Here is a 19,017-nt window from a genome sequence, read left to right on the forward strand (position 1 = left end):
TGTACCCCCCTGGTTGTGCAGCAATTTCATGGCACATTAGCTCCTGGTCTGGGCACGGCACAAATCAGAGGGGTTTTACCTGCCAGGGGAAGATGAGGGGTGAGGCCAACCCTGCTGCGCCTCGTGCTCCATCTCTGGGTCTGGCTCCAATGAGCATTTCCAGAGCAATAATTCCCAGCTAAAGCCCCGGCACACCCTGCAGCGCTCTGGGTGCTCTCAGTGCTGGGCAGCTCAAGGATGGCAGCGTGAGGAGCTGGAGGCTCCACAAACCCAGTCAGCAAAACTTCCCAAATCTGCATTTTTCACTCAAGAGCGGAAGATGAAAGCTCCGGTTTCGGAGCCTCATCATTTCCACCTGCCCTTTAATCAGCATTTCCTGCCAGCCCCACTGCTCTGCCCTCCGAGTTCAAGCTGTTATTTTATTTTTATCACAGAAGGGGGCCCGCGGTTCAGCCTGCTGCATTTGGCAATTTATAAAACAAATTAAAAAGCTTGGCAGGCAAACAAGACCTCGGCCAGGAAACACTGACAAAGCCCCAGCCTGGCCCAGGGGCGAGGACAGCGGGGAGCCCTGCTAAAAAAACCTAAAATCACCTTCAGACAGCAGCAGGAGCTTGTTCTGCAGGTGGGGACTCAGGTCCTGCCCCCAGCCCTGGCTGTCCATGAGCAAACACCCAGCAGCTCCCACTGCTCCTGGAGCTGGAGCCCTGCATGTCCATGAGCAAACAAACACCCAGCAGCTCCCATTGCTCCTGGAGCCCTGCATGTCCGTGAGCAAACAAACACCCAGCAGCTCCCATTGCTCCTGGAGCTGGAGCCCTGCATGTCCGTGAGCAAACAAACACCCAGCAGCTCCCATTGCTCCTGGAGCTGGAGCCCTGCATCCTTGGCGATGCCCTCCCACCCCTGCTCCTGTCCTGGAGGGGTTTTCCTCTAAGCAGAGATGATTTTATGGATGGTGAGTCTCAATTCCCAAGGAAGGGTCTGCCCTTGGGCAGAGGGATGTGGAAACATCAGCACAATGCGTGCTAACTGCTTAAAATGTGGCTGCTTGATAAAGGGGAGGAGGAAGTTTGCCAAGAAGGGGTTTGGCAGCCAAGGTGCTGCTGTGGAGCTGGAGGTGAGCACTGCCACCACATGCCCAGGGCTCATGGGACACGTTCAGGACAGGGTGACAGCCCCAAACCCTCTGGCACATCCTGGGAATGCACAGCCAGGGGTGGATCCAGCACAGCCAAGGCTGCAGCTCCAGCTCAGGGCTGAGGAGCTGCAGGACACCTCCAGCTGCACCAGGGGTAGGAGCCACCCCTGCAAGCCACAGGGGCACCCAGTGAAGCCCCAGGAGCCCCATCCCAGCCCTGTGCTCCTGCAGGGCTCAGCACAAACCACCAGCACCAGCCCAGCCCTGTCCCACTGCTCCCACTCCCAGCAGCACATCCAGCCCTGGCTCTGGGAATCCTGCATCCCCAGCAGGCAGGATCGGGCCCAAAACCTCTGCAGAGCAACCTAATCCCCCTCCTTTAATTGCTTTCCCCCTCCCATTCAAGATGCAGCTCGATTGTGATCTTAATTAGGGGAGCAAGTACCTAAAAAAGAAAAGGGCAGCAATTAGACTCAAAGCACTGCTACCAGGATTATTTAACTCGACTGGGCTATTCTGAACACTGCCCTCTAATCACAGAGGCTGCAAATAAAAAATATAAATAAATGCCTTTGTCAGGCTTTACAAAGGCAGCTTGGCGCTCTCCAGACAGCAGGCAGGATGTATCATTATTATTACAATTATTCTGCTCCAATGATAAAATAACCATTAGGAAAACCGAACTCATTAGCAGGTTCTGACCCTCTTTCCTCCCCACGAGCTGGGAGATATTGATGGGAAGGCTCTGGCCAGGGCTTGCCTTTTAACACAGCCTCTAAAAGGAAAAATAGATCCCACTTGCACGGCAAGGTGGCCTCTTCTCCCACTGACCTTTGGGGGAAAAAAAAACACTTTTGGGTGTTTTGATTAATTCAGGGGGCCAGGGGATGATTGGGGGACAGCAGGAGCAGCAGATGCGTCCCCAAGTCAGCAGGAATTTGTTGTTTATTGCTGACATTTCCTGGCTGAGCCCAGGGTGAGGCCAGGCTGAAGGAGCTTCTATTTATACCTGTGGGATGAGAGGCAAAAAAAATGTGGTGATGGATCTGAGCTCTGCTCCCTTGCCCAGCCCCTGCCCTTGGTGGCAGAGCCGCCCTCTCCATAGCCTGGGATGCTTCAAGGAAAAGAATTTCACATCCCAAGATGTGGAAAAGCCACTGACACTCCCAGAAAGAGCTTCAGCAAAGCCTGGAGGTGATGATGGAGCACACTCCTGACTCTCCCAAGGCAGGTGTGACTGCCTTAGAGAGCCCAGCAGAGCTCCACAGCAGGAGAAGTTGAGGTGTGCACACAAAAACCCCACTATAGAACTAATTAAAAAGGAGTCCAAAAAGCCTTAAGTCCCTCTGCTTATCAGCATTGCTGCTCCCAAGATAATCTGCTCACGGATTTTGTGCCAGGGAGATCAGAGTGGAGCAGTAAAAAGACTGCTGGGGATTGTCTGGATTAGCTCTCCCTTACAGAAAGCACAGGTTCAGTAACCTTCAGACTGGGTATTTTTTAATGCACTATAAAAGATAGGTCCCTATTCTTCCATTGCTTTAATTTTCCCTTGCAATGGAGATAATTTTAAAGGTCCTGAAAGGCAGCAAGTAATTCTGTGCTCTTACAGCCCCATATAAAATGTTGGCAAATGACTCCTCAGGAGGAACAGAAATTATCACCTCCCGCCATTTCCAAGCCTGGCTGCTGAAGAACATTTTGGTGGGTGTGCTCCTGCCCCCCTGGCATCCTGAGCACATCCAGCGGCACACGATGGGGACTTGAGGACTGGCTCCATGAGCCTGGAAAACCTTCAGGATTCTCCTGGAAAACCTTCAGGATTCTCCTGGAAAACAGCACCATCAATTCCTGCAGCTGGGGCTGAGCTCCCTCAGCATTCCACCTGGGCACTGACCCACTCAGGATGCTGCTGGGCAGCCAGGGATGGATCCCAGAGGAGCTGAGCACAGCCAGGTGTCCCTGGGGGCAGCACTGACCTCTGGCATGGAGCTCCAGCCTTGGCATTGCCACAGGATCCGCTGTGGTGGAGGCAGCTGGAACAGGGCACAACTGAAATCTGCCATCACCATCAGCCATGCCATGAAAGCAGATCCTCTGGGAGGTTCTGGGGCATGTCCCAGGGGCAGCACAGCACACTGGGGCATGAACATCCCCGTCAGCACCACAGGAATCAAGAGATCACAGTCTCCAGCTGTGTCAGGGAAGGTACAAGTTGGATATTAGGAAAAAAAATTTTCACTGAAAGAATATTAAAGGATAATAAAGAATAATAAAGAATAATAAAGTACTGGAATGCTCTTCACAGGGAGGTGGTGGAATCACCATCTCTGGATGTTTAAAAAAAGCCTGGCCATGGCACTTGGTGCTGTAGTCTAGATGAGGTGTTAGGGCACAGGTTGATCTTAGAGGTCTCTTCCAAGCTCATCACTCTGCGATTCTGTGACTCTGATGTGCTGCCAGCAGGGCAGGACATTCCCAAATCTACAAACAACCCCAGCAGGGAGCAGATCCAGCACACAGGAGGAGACCTTCCCTCCTCAGCCGAACTCAGTGGGACCAGGAGCAAGGAACAAACACAACTTTTCTCTCTTGCAATGTTCCCTGCCTGGCCGTGGGTTTCTCACTTAAAATTTGCAGCAATGAATATTTCTTCATTTTGGAGACATGGAGCCAGCCCCTGGTAAGCTCTGGAGCAGGGAGCTGCTTCTTCATGGGGTTGGTTGATGGATGCTCATCAGCTCTTCTGTCTTCTCCAGGAGGAGTGTTCAGAGGAACACTTATCTGCTCGGAACAGTTCAGAGATGCAATTATGTTTTACAGCACTAAATGGTCCCTGATGTCAGCAGCAATTAGACTTTCAGCAATTTCAGTTTAGAGATGGCCTTCAAATCCCTCCCGCTCTCCTCCTTTAATGAAGTACAGCACTGCAATTAACAACCCCCCAAAACTGCCTTGAGTGTTAAATACAAAGAGGAGAGATCAGGGAACCCCCTGGGAACAAGGGGTGTCTGTCTGTCTCTCTGTCTGTCCTCCTGCACTCTGGAAGTGGGGAAGGTGAGGGCTGGGCAGGCTGTGGGAGGAGGGACCCTCGTTATGCAGCAGCTGTGGCTCCTTCATTAGCAGAGGTGCCAGAGGCCACAGCCCATATGCTGCTGGCCTGGATGCTGAGCAGGGTGAGACCCTGCTCACCCTGCTGTGCTTTCCTCTCCTGGTGTTCACTTTGGGGTGTCCCTGCCCATGGGCAATCCCTGGGAAGAGCAAAGCTCCTTGGAGGACCAGGATGTGCAGCCTGCACCGGGATGTCACTGCTGGGATGGCCAGCAGGAAGGTGTGAGAGATCCCAAATATCCCACAGGAAAGCAGAGAGGAGCTGATCCAGAGTTACCCCTGGGACACCTTGGTGGCACTGCCCAGTCCCTGCTCACGTTTCTCGGGCTGTGCTCTGCTTGGCAAAGCCGTGCTCTGCTGAAATCTCTGCTGGTTTGTTTGGTTTCCTGAGAGAGAAAAATACTTCTTTTGGCCTTATCTGGATTGAAAAGACGATTCAAAGCTTATAAATAGCAGTTGCAGCATATGCTAAGGAGCTGTGCTTCAGAAGTAAATACCCTGCTCGTTCCTCGCCGTCTCCTCTGCCTCCCCCTGTCTGGCCACAATCACTGACAGGTGACTTGCACACCCTGCACCCCTTCAGACCTTCCTCCTTCTTTACATCTTCAAGCAGCCAGTAATTAATATCCCCATGATGGCTTTGCCTGCCTAATTATCTTCTTTGCTCAAAATAAGAGTCTTCCTAAATAACTCGTGTGGCGCTGCAGGCGTCACGAGCCGCCGCGCACCAGGACTGGCCTCTCAGCTGCACTTTGGAGAAGTGCTCTCCATGCTGCTGCTGCAGCAGCTCCAGAGCTCAGAGGATGCTCTTCCATGGATAAAACTGGCCAAGAGGTGGAATGGGATGGGTTTGTGCACACAGGAGCAGGATGGAGCAGCATTTGCAGGGATAGCGGCTCCCGCTGCAGCTCGTGGCTCCCCGGCTCTCTCCTCACCTGGAAACCCAGAGCCAAACACATTTGGAGGAGGGAAGGAATTCCAGTGTGGCCAGAGCCTCTTTCCAAAGCCAAACAGCAGCTCAGGGAACAGGAGATTTCTCCAAGGGTTGGAAACTTGATTGCTTGTTAAAGGAGGATGGCTGCTCCCCTGCAGGGCTATCCCCTGGCAGTGCCCCCTCTCAGGGCCTGTCCCTACCTCTGCTCATCCAGGAATTCCTTTAAAAATCCCCCAGGTACAAATTCCTGCTGGTGCTGTGGAGATGCAGGCAGTGGAGGGGCAGCAGCATTTGGGTGGAATCGGTGGAGATGGGAGGCGAGAGCAGCTCCTCACAGGTGGCACATTGCCATCTAGCTGGCATTTGCTTATTTTCCCTGCAACCCGAGTTTCCCTGGCACTGTGCTGCCCGGCTGGGTGGGGAGCATCCCTGGTGCCTGGGGAGCTGCTGCTGTCACAGGGGAGCCAGCAATGAGGTGACAGCCAGGTGTGAGAGGAGCAGGAGCCAATTCCCCCTCCCAGCCTCCTGCCTGGTCCAACAGCACCAAACCATCCTTCTGCAGCAAATACACATTTCCCTCCTCTCCTGCCTCATTCCTTCCACCTCCTCAGCAGCTCTGCTGGGGACAAACCCACTGCAGGAAGAGTTCTGCTTTGCCAGGGCAGTGCTGGGTCCCTGTGCCAGGGTCTCCCAAGGGTGCCCACCAGACCCTGCAAACCCTCACAGCAGCACTGCTGGCAGGGAAGAGCTGGCTCCATGAAATTCCCAGTGATCCCAGAGGCAGCCCAGATGTCTCCACTCATTTTCTGCTGCGCTGGTTCCCTGCCTGCTCCCTGCATTCAACAGGCTGCTGGAGAGATGTCCAGACCCACAAACCTGATCCTCCCATGGCTGTCCCCAGGTGTTCTCCCACCTCAGCCAGATCCCTGCCCATCTCTGGGAGGGTTCCACCTGCTTCCCTCAGCCTGGGGGTTCCCAGTTTTCCAATGCCACATCCCTGCAGGTGCCACACCTGGTCAGGCCACCCTGCCTGGATGGCAGCAGGCACTGCAGCTCCCACAGGCTCTACAGGCTTTGCTGGTGGGGTCTGGAGCACAACTCAGCACAGGATTAAAGAGCAGGGTGCAGCCAGCCAGCCCAGGGCCAGGAAGGACCCGCCCTGCCCTGCTGGGGTTCTGGAATTCGGGCTGGGATGGCAGCTCAGGTGCTGCTGGAAAAACCCAGAGCACCCAGGCTGGAGCAGTAACTCCAGGTGGGAAGGAGCTTGGGGAAAGCCAGACAATCGCTGCATTTCTCCAGGCAGGGGCAGCTCTCCTCCTCCCACCCTGGCACCGGAGGAGGGAAACCCACAGGCAGGTGAGACAAACAGAGGGGAGCCCTTCAATCCTCCTCCTCCTCATGGATCCTGCCACCAGAATCCCTCCTTCTGCACCTCTCTGGGGCTGGGAGCACTTCTGAGGATGCGCCTGGCAAAATCTCGATTTATGGGTGCTGCACCCAGCTCTGACAGCTCCAGAGACCTCCTGAGCCCCCAAGGGCACTGACACCACTGACACCTCAGCGCAGGCACAGACAGGTTCTCCAGGGGAAATTTAGTGCAGGTGACTAATGCAGAGCCCTGAATCACCCTCCAGAGATGTGGGGGAGCTCCACACACTCCCCAGCGTGGCTGATGGCTCCAGTCAGGCTGCAGGATCCCCTCCCTGCTCCCGGCTCTTTTCTGCATTTACAACTCGGCTGCTGAACACGGGGGAGTGCCAGTCCCACCCTGCACACTCGTGCCAGCCAGTGTCCTCAGGGTGTCTGTGCCACCCCGTGCTGTCCCCAGCGCTGTGACACCAGCGCTGCCGCCTCCCTGCTCTGCTCCTGGCGCCGCTGTGCCTCTGCCAGCCAAAACCCCACCACACCTCTGGCAAAACAGCCTCAGCAGCTTTGCCTGACACCTGTTACGCTGCGGGAAACACTTCCTAACACCAGCCTGGGTGAGAGAAACACCCGCCGGCCCCGGCACGGAGCCAGGCTGCTTCCAGCACCCAGGATCCAGCATCCAGCACCCAGGATCCAGGATCCAGCACTCAAAATCCAGCATCCAGCACCCAGGATTCAGATCCCAGCACTCAGGATTCAGCATCCAGCACCCGGGATCCAGCCTGCAGCACTCAAAATCCAGCACCCAGGATTCAGCATCCAGCACCCATCTTGCAGCACTCAAAATCCAACATCCAGCACCCAGGATCCAGCTTGCACTCAAAATCCAGCACCCAGCTTCCAGCATCCAGCACCCAACATCCAGCACTGCCCAGGGATAAATACAGAATGCTGAGCCCTGGGCAATTTACAAGTCACCCCAAGAAAACGCTGCACTCTGGGCCCCCAGTGCCACGCTACCCCCTGGCCCTGCAGCCCGGGTTTCTCCCGTTCCCACTGTCAAACACGATGGGATAATTAGAGCAGCTAATGACCCAAAGCCGGTTAAAGTCCCCGTGAAGTGCCCGGCTGGGACAAACGCGGCTTAGCAGAGATGTTCTGCCTGGCAGTGCCAGGGCTGCCGCCTCTCCATGGAGCCGTGACCCCGACACCAGCACGGGCACAGAGAGAGTGTGCCAGTCTGGGGCTGGCACCCAGCGCCAGCCTCTCTGTCACAGAGGGGAACACGGGGACAGCCGTGCCACCCTGGGGCAGCACAGCCCTCCTTGGGGTCACACTCTGGGGTGTAAATGGGACAAACAGCAGCAGCCCCGCGGCCAGCAGCGATGCCGAGGCAGGGCTGTGACATTGTGCCAGGGGAAAGCCACCGGGGCTGTGACATTGTGCCAGGGCAAAGCCACCAGGGCGCGGGGCCCTGCGCTGCTCAGCCTCCCCTTCCCCCAGCACCAGCACGCAGCACCCGCTCCCTTCTCCCTTCCCTTCTCGCCGGCATCTCCCGGCTCCAAACTTTGCATCCCCTCGCAGGATCTGTCCCCGAAGGCTGGGATGAACCGAGCCCTTGGCGTTTCTGTGACACCGAGGGAAATCGGGCCATCCCGGGGGCCCAGGGCCGGGCAGCGCTGCCGTGCAGCTCCAGGCGCCGGCTGGGAAGGACGATTTGGGTGGGGAGGGGTTAACCCTTGCTGCAAACACCTGCATCCACCACGGCCAGAGCCTTCTGCTCCCAAGGCCCCCCTGGCTCTCGGTGGGGAATGGAGCCATGACACGGCCGGAGTTGGCCAGAGCTCTCATTCCCGACGCATCTCCCCGCTGTGGAGCCGGGCGATGCCGGAGCCCACGGCCAGCTCATCGCAGCGTGGCTGGAGCAGCCCGCACCGCCCAATCCAGCCGGGTTGAAAGGCTCTGAGCCCAGCCGGAGGGCTGCAGGCACGGAGCCGAGCAGGGACGGAGGCAGAGGAGTGCACACCAAGCACGACAGCAACTGGTGGCTCTTGGGAGACTTCCCTACTTAGGGTTCAGCATCCAGCCTGGCTGCGGCACGGACACTCCCAGGGCCCCCGAGCATCACCTGGGGCTCCTCAGCGCTGCACTGCCATCCCAGGTTCCCCAGCATGGACAACCGGCCCTAAACACCCACCCACATCCCCAACACCAGGGCAAACTCCCACGGAAACTTAGCAACTCACTGCAATCGTCCGACTCGTAGCCCTCGGGGTCCACCAGCTCCTCGGGCGCTTGGCTCCTGGCCGGCTGCTCGGCGGGCGTCGCTCCGTGCGCTCCGAAGAGCTGGTCCACATCCTCCTCATCGTCGCGGGGATGCTCGGAGGGGCTGCCCGAGGTCTGGCTGGGCGCGGGGCGAGGGGCGCCGCTGCTGCTGCGGCCGACGGCGGCGGGGAGCCCGCGGGGGAAGCGGGGGAAGTAATCGGAGATCTGCTTGATGGGTTTGATGGGGCCGGGGCAGACGTCAATGGCCATGTGCTCCTGGATACTTATGGTCATTTTCTCTCCTTTGCGGAGTGTCATGCATGCGGCTGTGGCTGCCGAGCTGCCCCCAGCCCCGGGGAAGCCCGGAGAGGGAAGTTTCAGCCGGGGGCAGATGAGGAGGAGGAGGAGGAGGCTCCGGAGGGTTCCTTAGGTGGTTGTGGCGCCCTGAGCCTCGGTGGCCGCACGCATGCTGCTCCTATTGCTGCTGCTGTCGCTGCTCCTGTCGCTGCTATCGCTGCCAGCCCCGGCGCTCGCACGGCCCCTGATCCTGCCAGCGCTGCCGGGGAATAAATGAGCGAGACAGAGAGACGGATAAGAGGCAGGGGGTGGGCTCTCGGGTGATGTCACCAGCTAGCAACAAAGCGGTGCCCAGCAGCGGAGGAATGAGGGCTGTGGCCGGCCTGGCGCCCCGGGCACGCGGCCGGCGGCGTGGGCAGCCCACCCTGACCCTGCCCCGGACCCCGTCCCTGCCCCAGGAGCTGGGGTGATGGGGTGAGGGAGGTGGGCTTGAATTCATCGCCCTGGCAAAGCGGGGCTGGTCCCTGCCGGACCCTTCCTGAGGTCACCGGGCAGGGTTAGGAGCCAGCGTGCTGGTGTGTCACATCTGGGGTGGTGTGGAGAGGGACAGGGACAGCCCCCAGGGACAGGGACAGCCCCCGGGGGACCCTGACAGCCTCTAGGGACAGGGACAGCCCCCTGAGACAGGGACAGACCCCAGGGACAGGGACAGACCTGCAGGCAGCGCCAGGCGATGCTGTGCCAGGGCGATGCTGTGCCAGGGCGATGCTGTGCCAGGGCGATGCTGTGCCACATCCCCAGCCTGGAGCATGGATGGCATCACTGCCCACTCCCTGCAGCCCCCAGAGACAGCGATAGCCCTGACACGGATCCCTGCTGCCCCAGCCCACAGCAATGTCCCTTCCAGAGCTCAGCACCGGCTGGATGAGCTTCTGGAGCTGGGGACACACCGGGGATTGAAGCAACACGTGTGCCCTGCTCAGGGTGGCACAGCCCCTGCCAGCTGGTGTGTGGCTGTGCCATGGGGCTGGTTCAGCACCACAGAGGGGCCATGGATGGGCTGGGACAGGGCTCAGTGACACTGTGGCCATGCTCAGCACCCTCCTGGGCATGGCCAGGGCCCCAGCACAACCAGGACAGGGACAGGCTCCTGCACAGGCTCCCTGGAAAATGCTGAGCTGTGCTTTGCTCAGGGAGTTGGTCTCAAACTGCTGGTTTTACTCATTCCCCCCTGTGTCCAAATCAATAAATCTGTGGCCTCACAAGCTGCTGGAAGTGGACTTTTCAGCAGGGAGCGCCAGAAGAGAAACACTGCGGGAAAATGATGCAAAATCCTGCCCAAGTTACTCACCCTGCCCAGGAAAATGTGCCTGAAGTATTTCAGGGGAGCAGCCTCAGCTCTGAGGGGTTCTGGTGTGAGGCTGGGACACTTGGCATGCTCTGCTCACCCACCACCATGCCCAGCTGCCCACCAGGTATCCTGGCACATCCCTTAGCCATGCACTCAGAGCTGCAGGCTCCTGGCAGGCAGGTGATTATTAAAAACAAAGCTCTGCTCTCTTCAGAGGATTTCCCCCAAATCCCAACAAAATGACACCCAACCTGTCTGTCTGCAGCAGAGAGTTCAGCTTTCATTCAGATTTTGGTAAATGTTAATGCAAGTCTTTGAGTCATAACACACTGACACCAGGCAAACCAACCTCATTCACTCCTCACAGGCAAGTGAATGTTTCTCTCCTGAAGCATCCAAACTTGTCACTGCTCTGCATCCAGACACGAGGCACGTCTGAGGATGATCTAATGACCTGGGAGAGCAGGAGGCAGCTCACTGCTCCTTTGTGTCCCTGTGTTTTCTCTGCTCCTTTGTGTCCCTGCTGTGTTTTCCCTCCGAGGTGGCTCCTGCCTGTTGCAGGTCTGACAGCAGATCCAGCCTCAGTTTAACCCCCTTCCCACACCCAAGGACTCCCAGGACGTTAATTCAGAGGGAAATGCCACTCAGAGGCTGAAAACCTCACAGGTGGGCTGATTATGGGTGGGAAGATCCCAGCAAGCACAAGGAGGTACCTCTGGGTTTGGGTGTGTTCATCCACACAGGCTCCATCTTCGGGTGCAGCACGCAGGATGTGGTGTGGACTCAGACAGAGTGAAGCAGAAATTGGGCCTGATGCCCAGAAAATAGCAGCAATTTCCTCTGAGAAAGGGCAGATAAATAAATAAATAAAATCAAGTTACACGCGAGAGCCTAATGCCGTTACTGCCATTACAAAAGCGTCATCGCTTCAAACGCTTCCTCAAAGACCCAAATGGGCAAAGATTGTTTTATAGGGCTGAAAATCAAGACTCTGGGAATTAAACTGAACCTCTGGACTCTTCTTCCTCCTGTTTTATAGGGCTGAAAATCAAAGCTCTGGGAATTAAACTGAACCTCTGGACTCTTCTTCCTCCTGTTTTATAGGGCTGAAAATCAAGGCTCTGGGAATTAAGGTGAACCTCTGGACTCTTCTTCCTCCTGCATGCACAGCTGGAATCAGGATCCAGCAGCACCAAATGGGAGAGGCTCAGCTCACCCAGAAGAGCAACAAGGGGACAAAAAAAGGCAGAATTGAAGCAGAAAAACTCCCTGAAGCAGGGCAGGTGTTGCCCCTGATGGAGACCCCATCACCAGCCCTACAGACTGATAAACCCAAACCAAAACTCACTGCTCACAGCCCAGGTGGGACTGTGGTCCCTGCTTGATCCCAAGCCTGCAGAAAACAGCTGGAGCATTTTCTCAGCCTTTAATGAGCCCCAAAGCAGCTTGGTCTTGATAAACCACATTTTTCCTACCTGAGTGCTCCCTCCTGGGCTGCACAGCCCCACACGTACCCAGGGCTCCCCAAACATGTCACACAAAGCAACACAGAAGGAGAAAGGGACAAAAATAGAAAGTTGGGCTGGAAGACAAAAGCAGGGCTGGCAGATACAAAGCCAGTTTCCAGGTAAAGCTCTTAATTCCCACCGTCTGTCTAATGCCCTGGAATGTGACTTGATTTGATCCCTGGCTCTGCTGGGGCTGCTCTGCCCACGCCCGTGGCCTCTGCTGCCCTGGGAGGGGGAGTTTGATTTACCCAGCAGCCCCCCGGGAGGAAAAGAGAGAGTTTGAACGTTAAAATGGCAATTTGAAGCCACAGCTCTGCCTGGCAGGAGCAGAGCCACTCTGTCAGGGCATAGGGAGGGAGAGGTGGATATCACAGAGCCCCCATCCAAGCAGGGATGGGATGAGGAGAAGAGCAATTTTCTCTGTCAAAACCCATGTTTTCTCCCAAGATACTGAGCCCAGCACCTGTGACATTGTGCTTGGGCTGTGGGATGCAGGAACTGTCACTCCAACTCCAGTCCAGGCTCTGAGAACTCCAAGGTTTTACTTTAAATGTTGCCCTGAACAAGGGCACAAGCACAGGTTTAAATACATCCACAAAACGCCTGTGGCACTCACTCTCCCTGTGCCACAGCCCAGATTCCTCCTCTGGAAATGGGGAAACAGAAGGAATGTTCCTACAGCCCCCAAAAATTCACAACACAGATTAAACACACACCCAAACCCACTGTCTGTCCTCAGGACACACTTCAACCAATTCTCTTACAAATGCTGAGCACCAAGTTCTGCTGCTCCAGCTTTAAATCCATGAGAGCAGGGGCTGATTCCAGTCTGATCAATTCATTTCCAAATGGAGAGCACAGCAGCAGGCTGGCCCATCCCATTGCTTGCCAGGGGTTCACCCACTGGTTCTTTATTTATTTCTTTGTCAACTCAAAATCTCTCTGAGCCCCCTGCTCCGCTGGAGAGAGCACAAAGATGCCAAATCAAAGCCTTCACCACCTCTGGATCTCATCCCTGACCTCGGAGAGTTGGGTCAGGGAGGTGACACAGGCAACACCAGCCCCAGCTGGAATTTTGCTTTTCCCAACCATTTTTAAGCCTGAAAGTCCCCACAGCTGTAAGGCAGGAGAAGGTGCCAGCAGGCACCAGCAGCTCAATCTGGCTGCAGGGGCAGAGCTGGGGGGTTTAACACTGCCAGGGGATGCCAACACTGCCAGGGGATGCCAACCCTGCTGCAAGAGACCACCCCCATCCCTCAGCTCTGACCCTGCCTTCAGCTCCCCTGATTGGGAGCTATGAAACGTATTTTTTATTTTTTTCCACTGAGTTGCAGCATGGCTGTGTGCATGGGAAGGGGGTTAATTGAAAAGCAACCTGTGCCTGGCTCAGGCTCTGTCTCCTGGCTGATGCTCAGCTCCCCTCCAAGTTCCCTGCCCTGGCTGAGCCCATTGCACTCCTTACCTGGTCAAACAGCCTTTGCATTTGCTAAGTAAAGCAATAATAATAATGGTGATAACCGGGAAACTTGGCCAAAATAATCCTAAGGAGCTTATTCCAGGCTGTGCTGATTGAGGCTCCCCATCAGTGCTGATATCCCAGCGCACCCCGGCCCCCACTGCTCCTCTGCTTGGATAATATCTGAAGTTATCTGTGCTCCAACAGGCCCTGCTAACAACCATTATTTGACCAGATTTAACCAGCAATTACTAGCTGTGAGCAAAATCACTGTGGTGGAATACAGCCCACATCCCTTTTCACAACACAGACACAAACAAACCCTTGCACTGAGCCAGGCAAGGGCCAAATGCCAGCTGGGAAGGGCCCTCTCCCCTCAAAATATTCCTTAAGGTTCCCAGGGACTTTATGAAACACCCAACCAGTGGAAAAGGTGGATGGAATCCTCCTGGCCAGCATTTTGGTACCTGCAGAAGGACCTGGAAAGGAGCTGGAAAGGAGGAGGGAGGGAGGGAGGCATCAGCTCTCCCTGCATCCTCAGGATGGGCCCAGAATAGCTTTTATACTTTTGGTAGGGGCTGATGTTTAACGTTCAGCATATGTTGCCATTTCCATGGGAATCCCAAAATAGTTGGTGTTTTCTTTTGTAATTTCCATGCCCTGAGGGTTTTTTGGAGTCCTCAGGAGCATCCTGAGCCCTCGTGTTGGTGAGGGGGCCTGCCCTGCTCTGCACCCTGACACCCCTGTGCCAACACCCAGGCACTGCCAGCCCAGCAGAGGGGACAAACAGCTCTGTAAATCCCAGTTCTGTGGAGCAGGTCATAAACCCACCCAGGGTGGGGCCGTGCACAGCAGGAAAATCCACCCCAGCAGTGCCCAGGACTGGGGTGACATCCAGTCTTGGGGCACAGCACTGTCAAGGCCTCAGTCCTCAGGGTTTTCTTGGGGATGAACCTTTTTTGGGTTTTTTCCTCAGATTTCTCTGGGCTCAGTCCTCAGGGGGGTTTTCTTGGGGATGAACCTTTTTGGGTTTTTTCCCTCAGATTTCTCTCCTGATCTGTGTGTCCCTCTGAACTCCATGGGTTTGCCATCACCAGAGCCACCCTCTCACGCGGCTGGCTCTGATTGTTGTGAGACAAACGCAGACCCTTGCAATCAAGGGAGGGGAGACTTCTGTGCAGCATCAACTCCTATTAGACTAATTTTATCTGCTCTCAGAGCCTCCCCAAGCTGGAGTCAACGTCCTCTGAGATTATCCAGCTGACTTGTCTCAGGAGTTCCACCCTGCTTTCACCTCTTCCCGGCTGTCTCCCAGCTGCAGGAGGATGACAGCATCCCATCCCTGCTCAAGGAGTAAAGCCTGGTGCTCATTTTGCAGCAGAGCTGATGCTGTGGTGGCTGGGACACCAATGCTGGCCTGGAGAGCTGAGCTGGGGCTGGGCCCTTCCCACTCCATGAATGTCCAGGAACAGAGTCCCCATCAGCAGTGAGGGCCCGGCCCCGTTGCCATGGAAATGGATAGACTTTCTGCTCACATTTTGGTGGGAAGAGGCATTTCAGGAGTCACAGCAGCTCCCAGAGTGAGCACAGGAGGAGCCAAGTGAGGGCAGAAAGCAGCAGAGCTCCACAGAGGCACCAGAGGGGAAACTGCTCCCACCCCACGCTCCAGGGATTCAGAGCTGGCTGCAAGCAGAGGGGAAAACGCCACCAATAACCAGCAGCAGAGCGAGCTCCAGGGATTCACAAAATAACATCTTGGGTTTGCAGTATTAAAGAGCAATTTGGCTGCACTAAGAGAGCTTTAGAGCTGCTCCTCTCCCACATCCACGTCAGGCTAATGACATCCTGTCAGAAGCAATCCACACAAACCCCTCTGTGCAGTACCTGGCACGGCTCTGGGGCAGCTCTGTCCTGCCTGCTGCTCCTCCCTGGGCTGGGAGATGTCCTGTCCACCCCCGGAGCATGAGGCTGAACCATGAGATGTGAGGGAATCACCCATCCTGGGTGCCAGGGCGTTCTCCTGGCTCCATCCACAAATCCCAGCATTGTGCCAACATGAAAAAACAACAGAAATGGAAGAGCAAGATGAGGAGCAAGAAAAGGAGCAAAAAGAAGAGCAAAAAGGGGAGCAAAAAGGAAGAAGAAGGAAGAAGAACAAGAAGAAACAGGAGCAAAAAGGGAGAGGAGCAAAAAGGGAGAGGGGAAAGAAGAAAGAGGAGCAGGAAGGAAGAGGAACAAGAAGGAAGAGGGGAAAGAAGGAAGAGGAACAAGAAGGAGGAAAGACCCCACAGATCCACAATGGGATCAGGCTGCTCGACAGTCAAACAACCCCAAATTTCCTGAAGCAGGCAGGGCTGCTCACACGTGCACCACAAAAACAAACTCACAGCAGCACCTGCAGGGCAGCAGGGAAGGAATTGAGGCCACAGCCCAGACAAGCAGATTCCTGCCTGCAGAGCAGCATTCCTGGCAGGGCTGGGCAGCCAGGCCAGCCTGCAGGATGCTCTCAGACCCGGGGGCTGTTCACTGCCTGACCTCACGTCACCCCACTCAGCACAAAGCTCCTCTCCACTGCAGGAGCATTTCCCAGCTCTGTGGTGATCCAGGGAAAAGAAAACTTTGGAGCAAAGAAAACCCAGCTGAAAAAAACAGGAGCCAGAAGGAGAGGTGGCATTCCTCAAAACACAAAGTTTAACATGATCAGCGTTGAGGGGGGCACCTCCCAGGTCATTTAGCAGCCAGAGGAGTCACTAGATGGCCCTGCTAGCCCTGTTCATCTGATCTCAGCACGGATATGGAGAAATGCTGCCCGGGCTGCTCTGCAGGAGCTGGGAAAGCTGCTCCAGGTCTGCTCCTGCCAGGAAGGGCCTCGAGGAGAGCGTGGCCCCTTGGCCAGGACAGGTGGCAGGTGAGGGGCCCTTCCCGGTGCCACCATGCCCTGGGTGCCCTCTGCCCTCCCCGAGAGCGGCCCCACGTGCCAGGGATGCTGGAGGGCTCAGCACAACGATGTTGACAGTGATGGGTGTAAGAGCCAGGGAACCATATTAATGAACCCCGTGCTGCTGGATAATCATGGCATTAGCGTTATTGGATTAGCACATTTGCATAATTTGGGCACGAGCTGCTACCTGCACGGGGACATATGTTTACATGAATTTACATCCCATTTGCATCCCCATCAAGCTGCATCCTGACCAGGCACAGGCCATTGGCACCTACACCCAGGGGGCATTTCCTGCTATCAGGGACATCCCAAACCACTCAGGTGCCAAAAACCAGCAAAATTTTCCCTCCTCAAGGTGTTCTTCACACAGATTGGAGCTCATTATACCTCTTATCCATCCCCAGCTTCAGCATTGGGGCAAAGTGACTCCTCTAATGACCTGGGAGGTGCCCCCCTCAATGGTGATAATTTCATTTTAAAGTTTGTGTTTTGAGGAATGCCACCTCTCCTTCTGGTTCCAATTTGGATCCCATTTGCATAATTTGGGCATGAGCTGCTACCTGCACGGGACATATGTTTACACGAATTTACATCTCATTTGCATCTTGACCAGTCACAGGCCATTGGCACCCTCCACCTTGGAGACATTTCCTGCTGTCAGGGACATCCCAAACCACTCAGGTGCCCACAAAAAGCAAAATTTCCCCTCCTCGAGGTGTTCCTCACACAGGTTGGACCTCATTATGCCCCTTATCCATCCCCAGCTTCAGCACTGGGGTCACCCAGGCTAAATTTGTCCTTCCCAGCTCCCCCAAGCTCCTGCTGCCTCCCAAATCCCAGGAAAAGGAGCAGGTGAGTCCATCCCACTCACAGCTGTGAAAAGGGATCCATAAAACACTCCCAGCAGGCTGCAAAGCTCAGAATTTAAGAGGCCAATAAAGGGAGGCCAAAATGAACTCCTTTCTCTGTCTCTTCAAATCATGCGCTCTTTGATTCGATTACTTGATTTTATAGGAAAGGGGGAGGGAGATTCAATTATTTGGTTCTTGATTTCTTAGCACAGAAACACGGAAACCACAGAAATTCTGCAACTACAGAAAGGCAAAAAAATCCCTTCAAAGCAGCATCACAGCAGTTTGGTGGCAACATCAGGTTTATGGGGCTGTAAGAAATCAGCAGTTTCCCCTCCTGGGCTCCTCAGCAGAACCTGCCCCAGCATGAAAGGAGTGCAGGAATATCTGAGCACCAAGTCCTGCGGCCCACCCACAAAATTACAGGGTGAGATTAAAAATTACTGAAAATTAATTTTTTTTTTTTCAATTGAAAATTACTGGCTGTGCATCCCTGAGTGCTTCCCTAGGGCAGAGCTGCTCAGGGAGTCACCACATCCCTCCACAACCCCGGGAATTGTGATTTGGGAGGGATCAGGAGCTGCACATTCACTCCCAGGCATCTCCAGCCCCCCAAAATCACTGCTGGCTCCTTCCAAAGGCTGCCATAAAAACTGACAGCAGGGCCAGCCCAGGGCTGTCCAAACCATTTCCACCCAGGCTCGGGGTAACCACAAATCTGCAAATTACAGGGGTTTATCTCTGAGTGCTGGCCTGCGAGATGAGAAGAGATAAAAACCCCAAAGTGCCTTTGGGATTAAACCTACCTGAAGCCATCAGGAGCAGGGATTCCTGCTGGGGAGGTTTCCCTGGGATGCTGTGAGCCCTCTGTCCCCTTTTCTGGTGCACACGAGGATGCTGCCACAGCAATGAAAGCTCAGATGGTGTTTGCAGGGTCTGCTCACCCAAACCAAGCCACAGCTGCTGCTTCCCCTCCTGGAGAGGCTGGAAAGAAAAGGAGAATTAGGATCTGCTCACCTGGGTGAATCCAAGCCTGCGGGATTCGGTTCAGAGCCCAGCTCTGTTCCGAGGAAGGTGAGGAAGGCACCTGTGGGGTGGCTGTGCTGTCCCACTAAGCAAAACCCCAGTTTTGTGTTCCCCTTGGGATCCATTTTGCAGCTGCAGAGTGCCTGGAGCTCTGGGCTTTGTGGTTTAAAAACCTTAATCCTAACTGGAACCCTAACCCTGACCCTGGGCAGGTAAATCAGCCTAGGGTTAGGGGTGGTCCCAAGGAAAAAGTTGTGGAGGAAGGCATTTTGTGGCAGCTTTTTGTTGTCCTTGGGATCCCATTTTGCAGCTGCAGTTTGCCTGGAGCTCTGGGCTTTGTGGTTTAAAAACCCTAAACCTAGCTGGAACCCTAACATTGGAAGTAAACCCAGCCTAGGTTTAAGGCTGTTTCCAAGGAAAAAGTTTTGGAGGAAGGCATTTTGTGGCAGTTTTTTGTTGTCCTTGGGATCCCATTTTGCAGCTGCAGTGTGCCTGGAGCTCTGGGCTTTGTGGTTTTCCAAACCCTAACCCATGGCACTAAACCCAGCCTAGGGCTCAGGCTGTTTCCAAGGAAAAAGCCATGGAGAATTTTATGTTATCTCAAAATCCATCAGGACTGAGACTGTGCTGCAAAAATCAGACTCCTGCAGGCTTCCCCCTGCACAGAGGTAATGCACCAGGCTGCATCTGATTTCTCCTCCACCCTTCCAGCCCTCTCACCCTCCTTTCCCTATCTTCGAGGAACAGATGCACCCATCCACAACC

The 19,017-nt window shown here is 55.2% G+C and overlaps 2 protein-coding genes across 8 annotated transcripts in view; both read right to left on the reverse strand.

Annotated features, from left to right (window-relative positions):
- DOC2B (double C2 domain beta) overlaps nt 1-9,420 on the reverse strand; it is a 31,877-nt gene extending 22,457 nt beyond the window's left edge. Inside the window, exon 1 of the mRNA XM_074556726.1 lies at nt 8,801-9,420. Coding sequence (XP_074412827.1) covers nt 8,801-9,137 — 337 coding nt within the window. The 5' untranslated portion in view covers nt 9,138-9,420. The remainder of the gene's footprint in view (nt 1-8,800) is intronic.
- Nucleotides 9,421-17,624: 8,204 nt separating this feature from the next.
- The window catches only part of RPH3AL (rabphilin 3A like (without C2 domains)), a 45,224-nt gene continuing 43,831 nt past the window's right edge, over nt 17,625-19,017 (reverse strand). For all 7 annotated transcript variants that reach the window (XM_074556727.1, XM_005493546.4, XM_026797188.2 and 4 more), the window contains one exon: nt 17,625-18,210. The gene's annotated coding sequence lies outside the window, so the exon portion shown is untranslated. The remainder of the gene's footprint in view (nt 18,211-19,017) is intronic.

This window comes from Zonotrichia albicollis, chromosome 22 (assembly GCF_047830755.1).
Source record: "Zonotrichia albicollis isolate bZonAlb1 chromosome 22, bZonAlb1.hap1, whole genome shotgun sequence".
In the NCBI taxonomy this organism is placed as follows: Eukaryota; Metazoa; Chordata; class Aves; order Passeriformes; family Passerellidae; genus Zonotrichia; species Zonotrichia albicollis.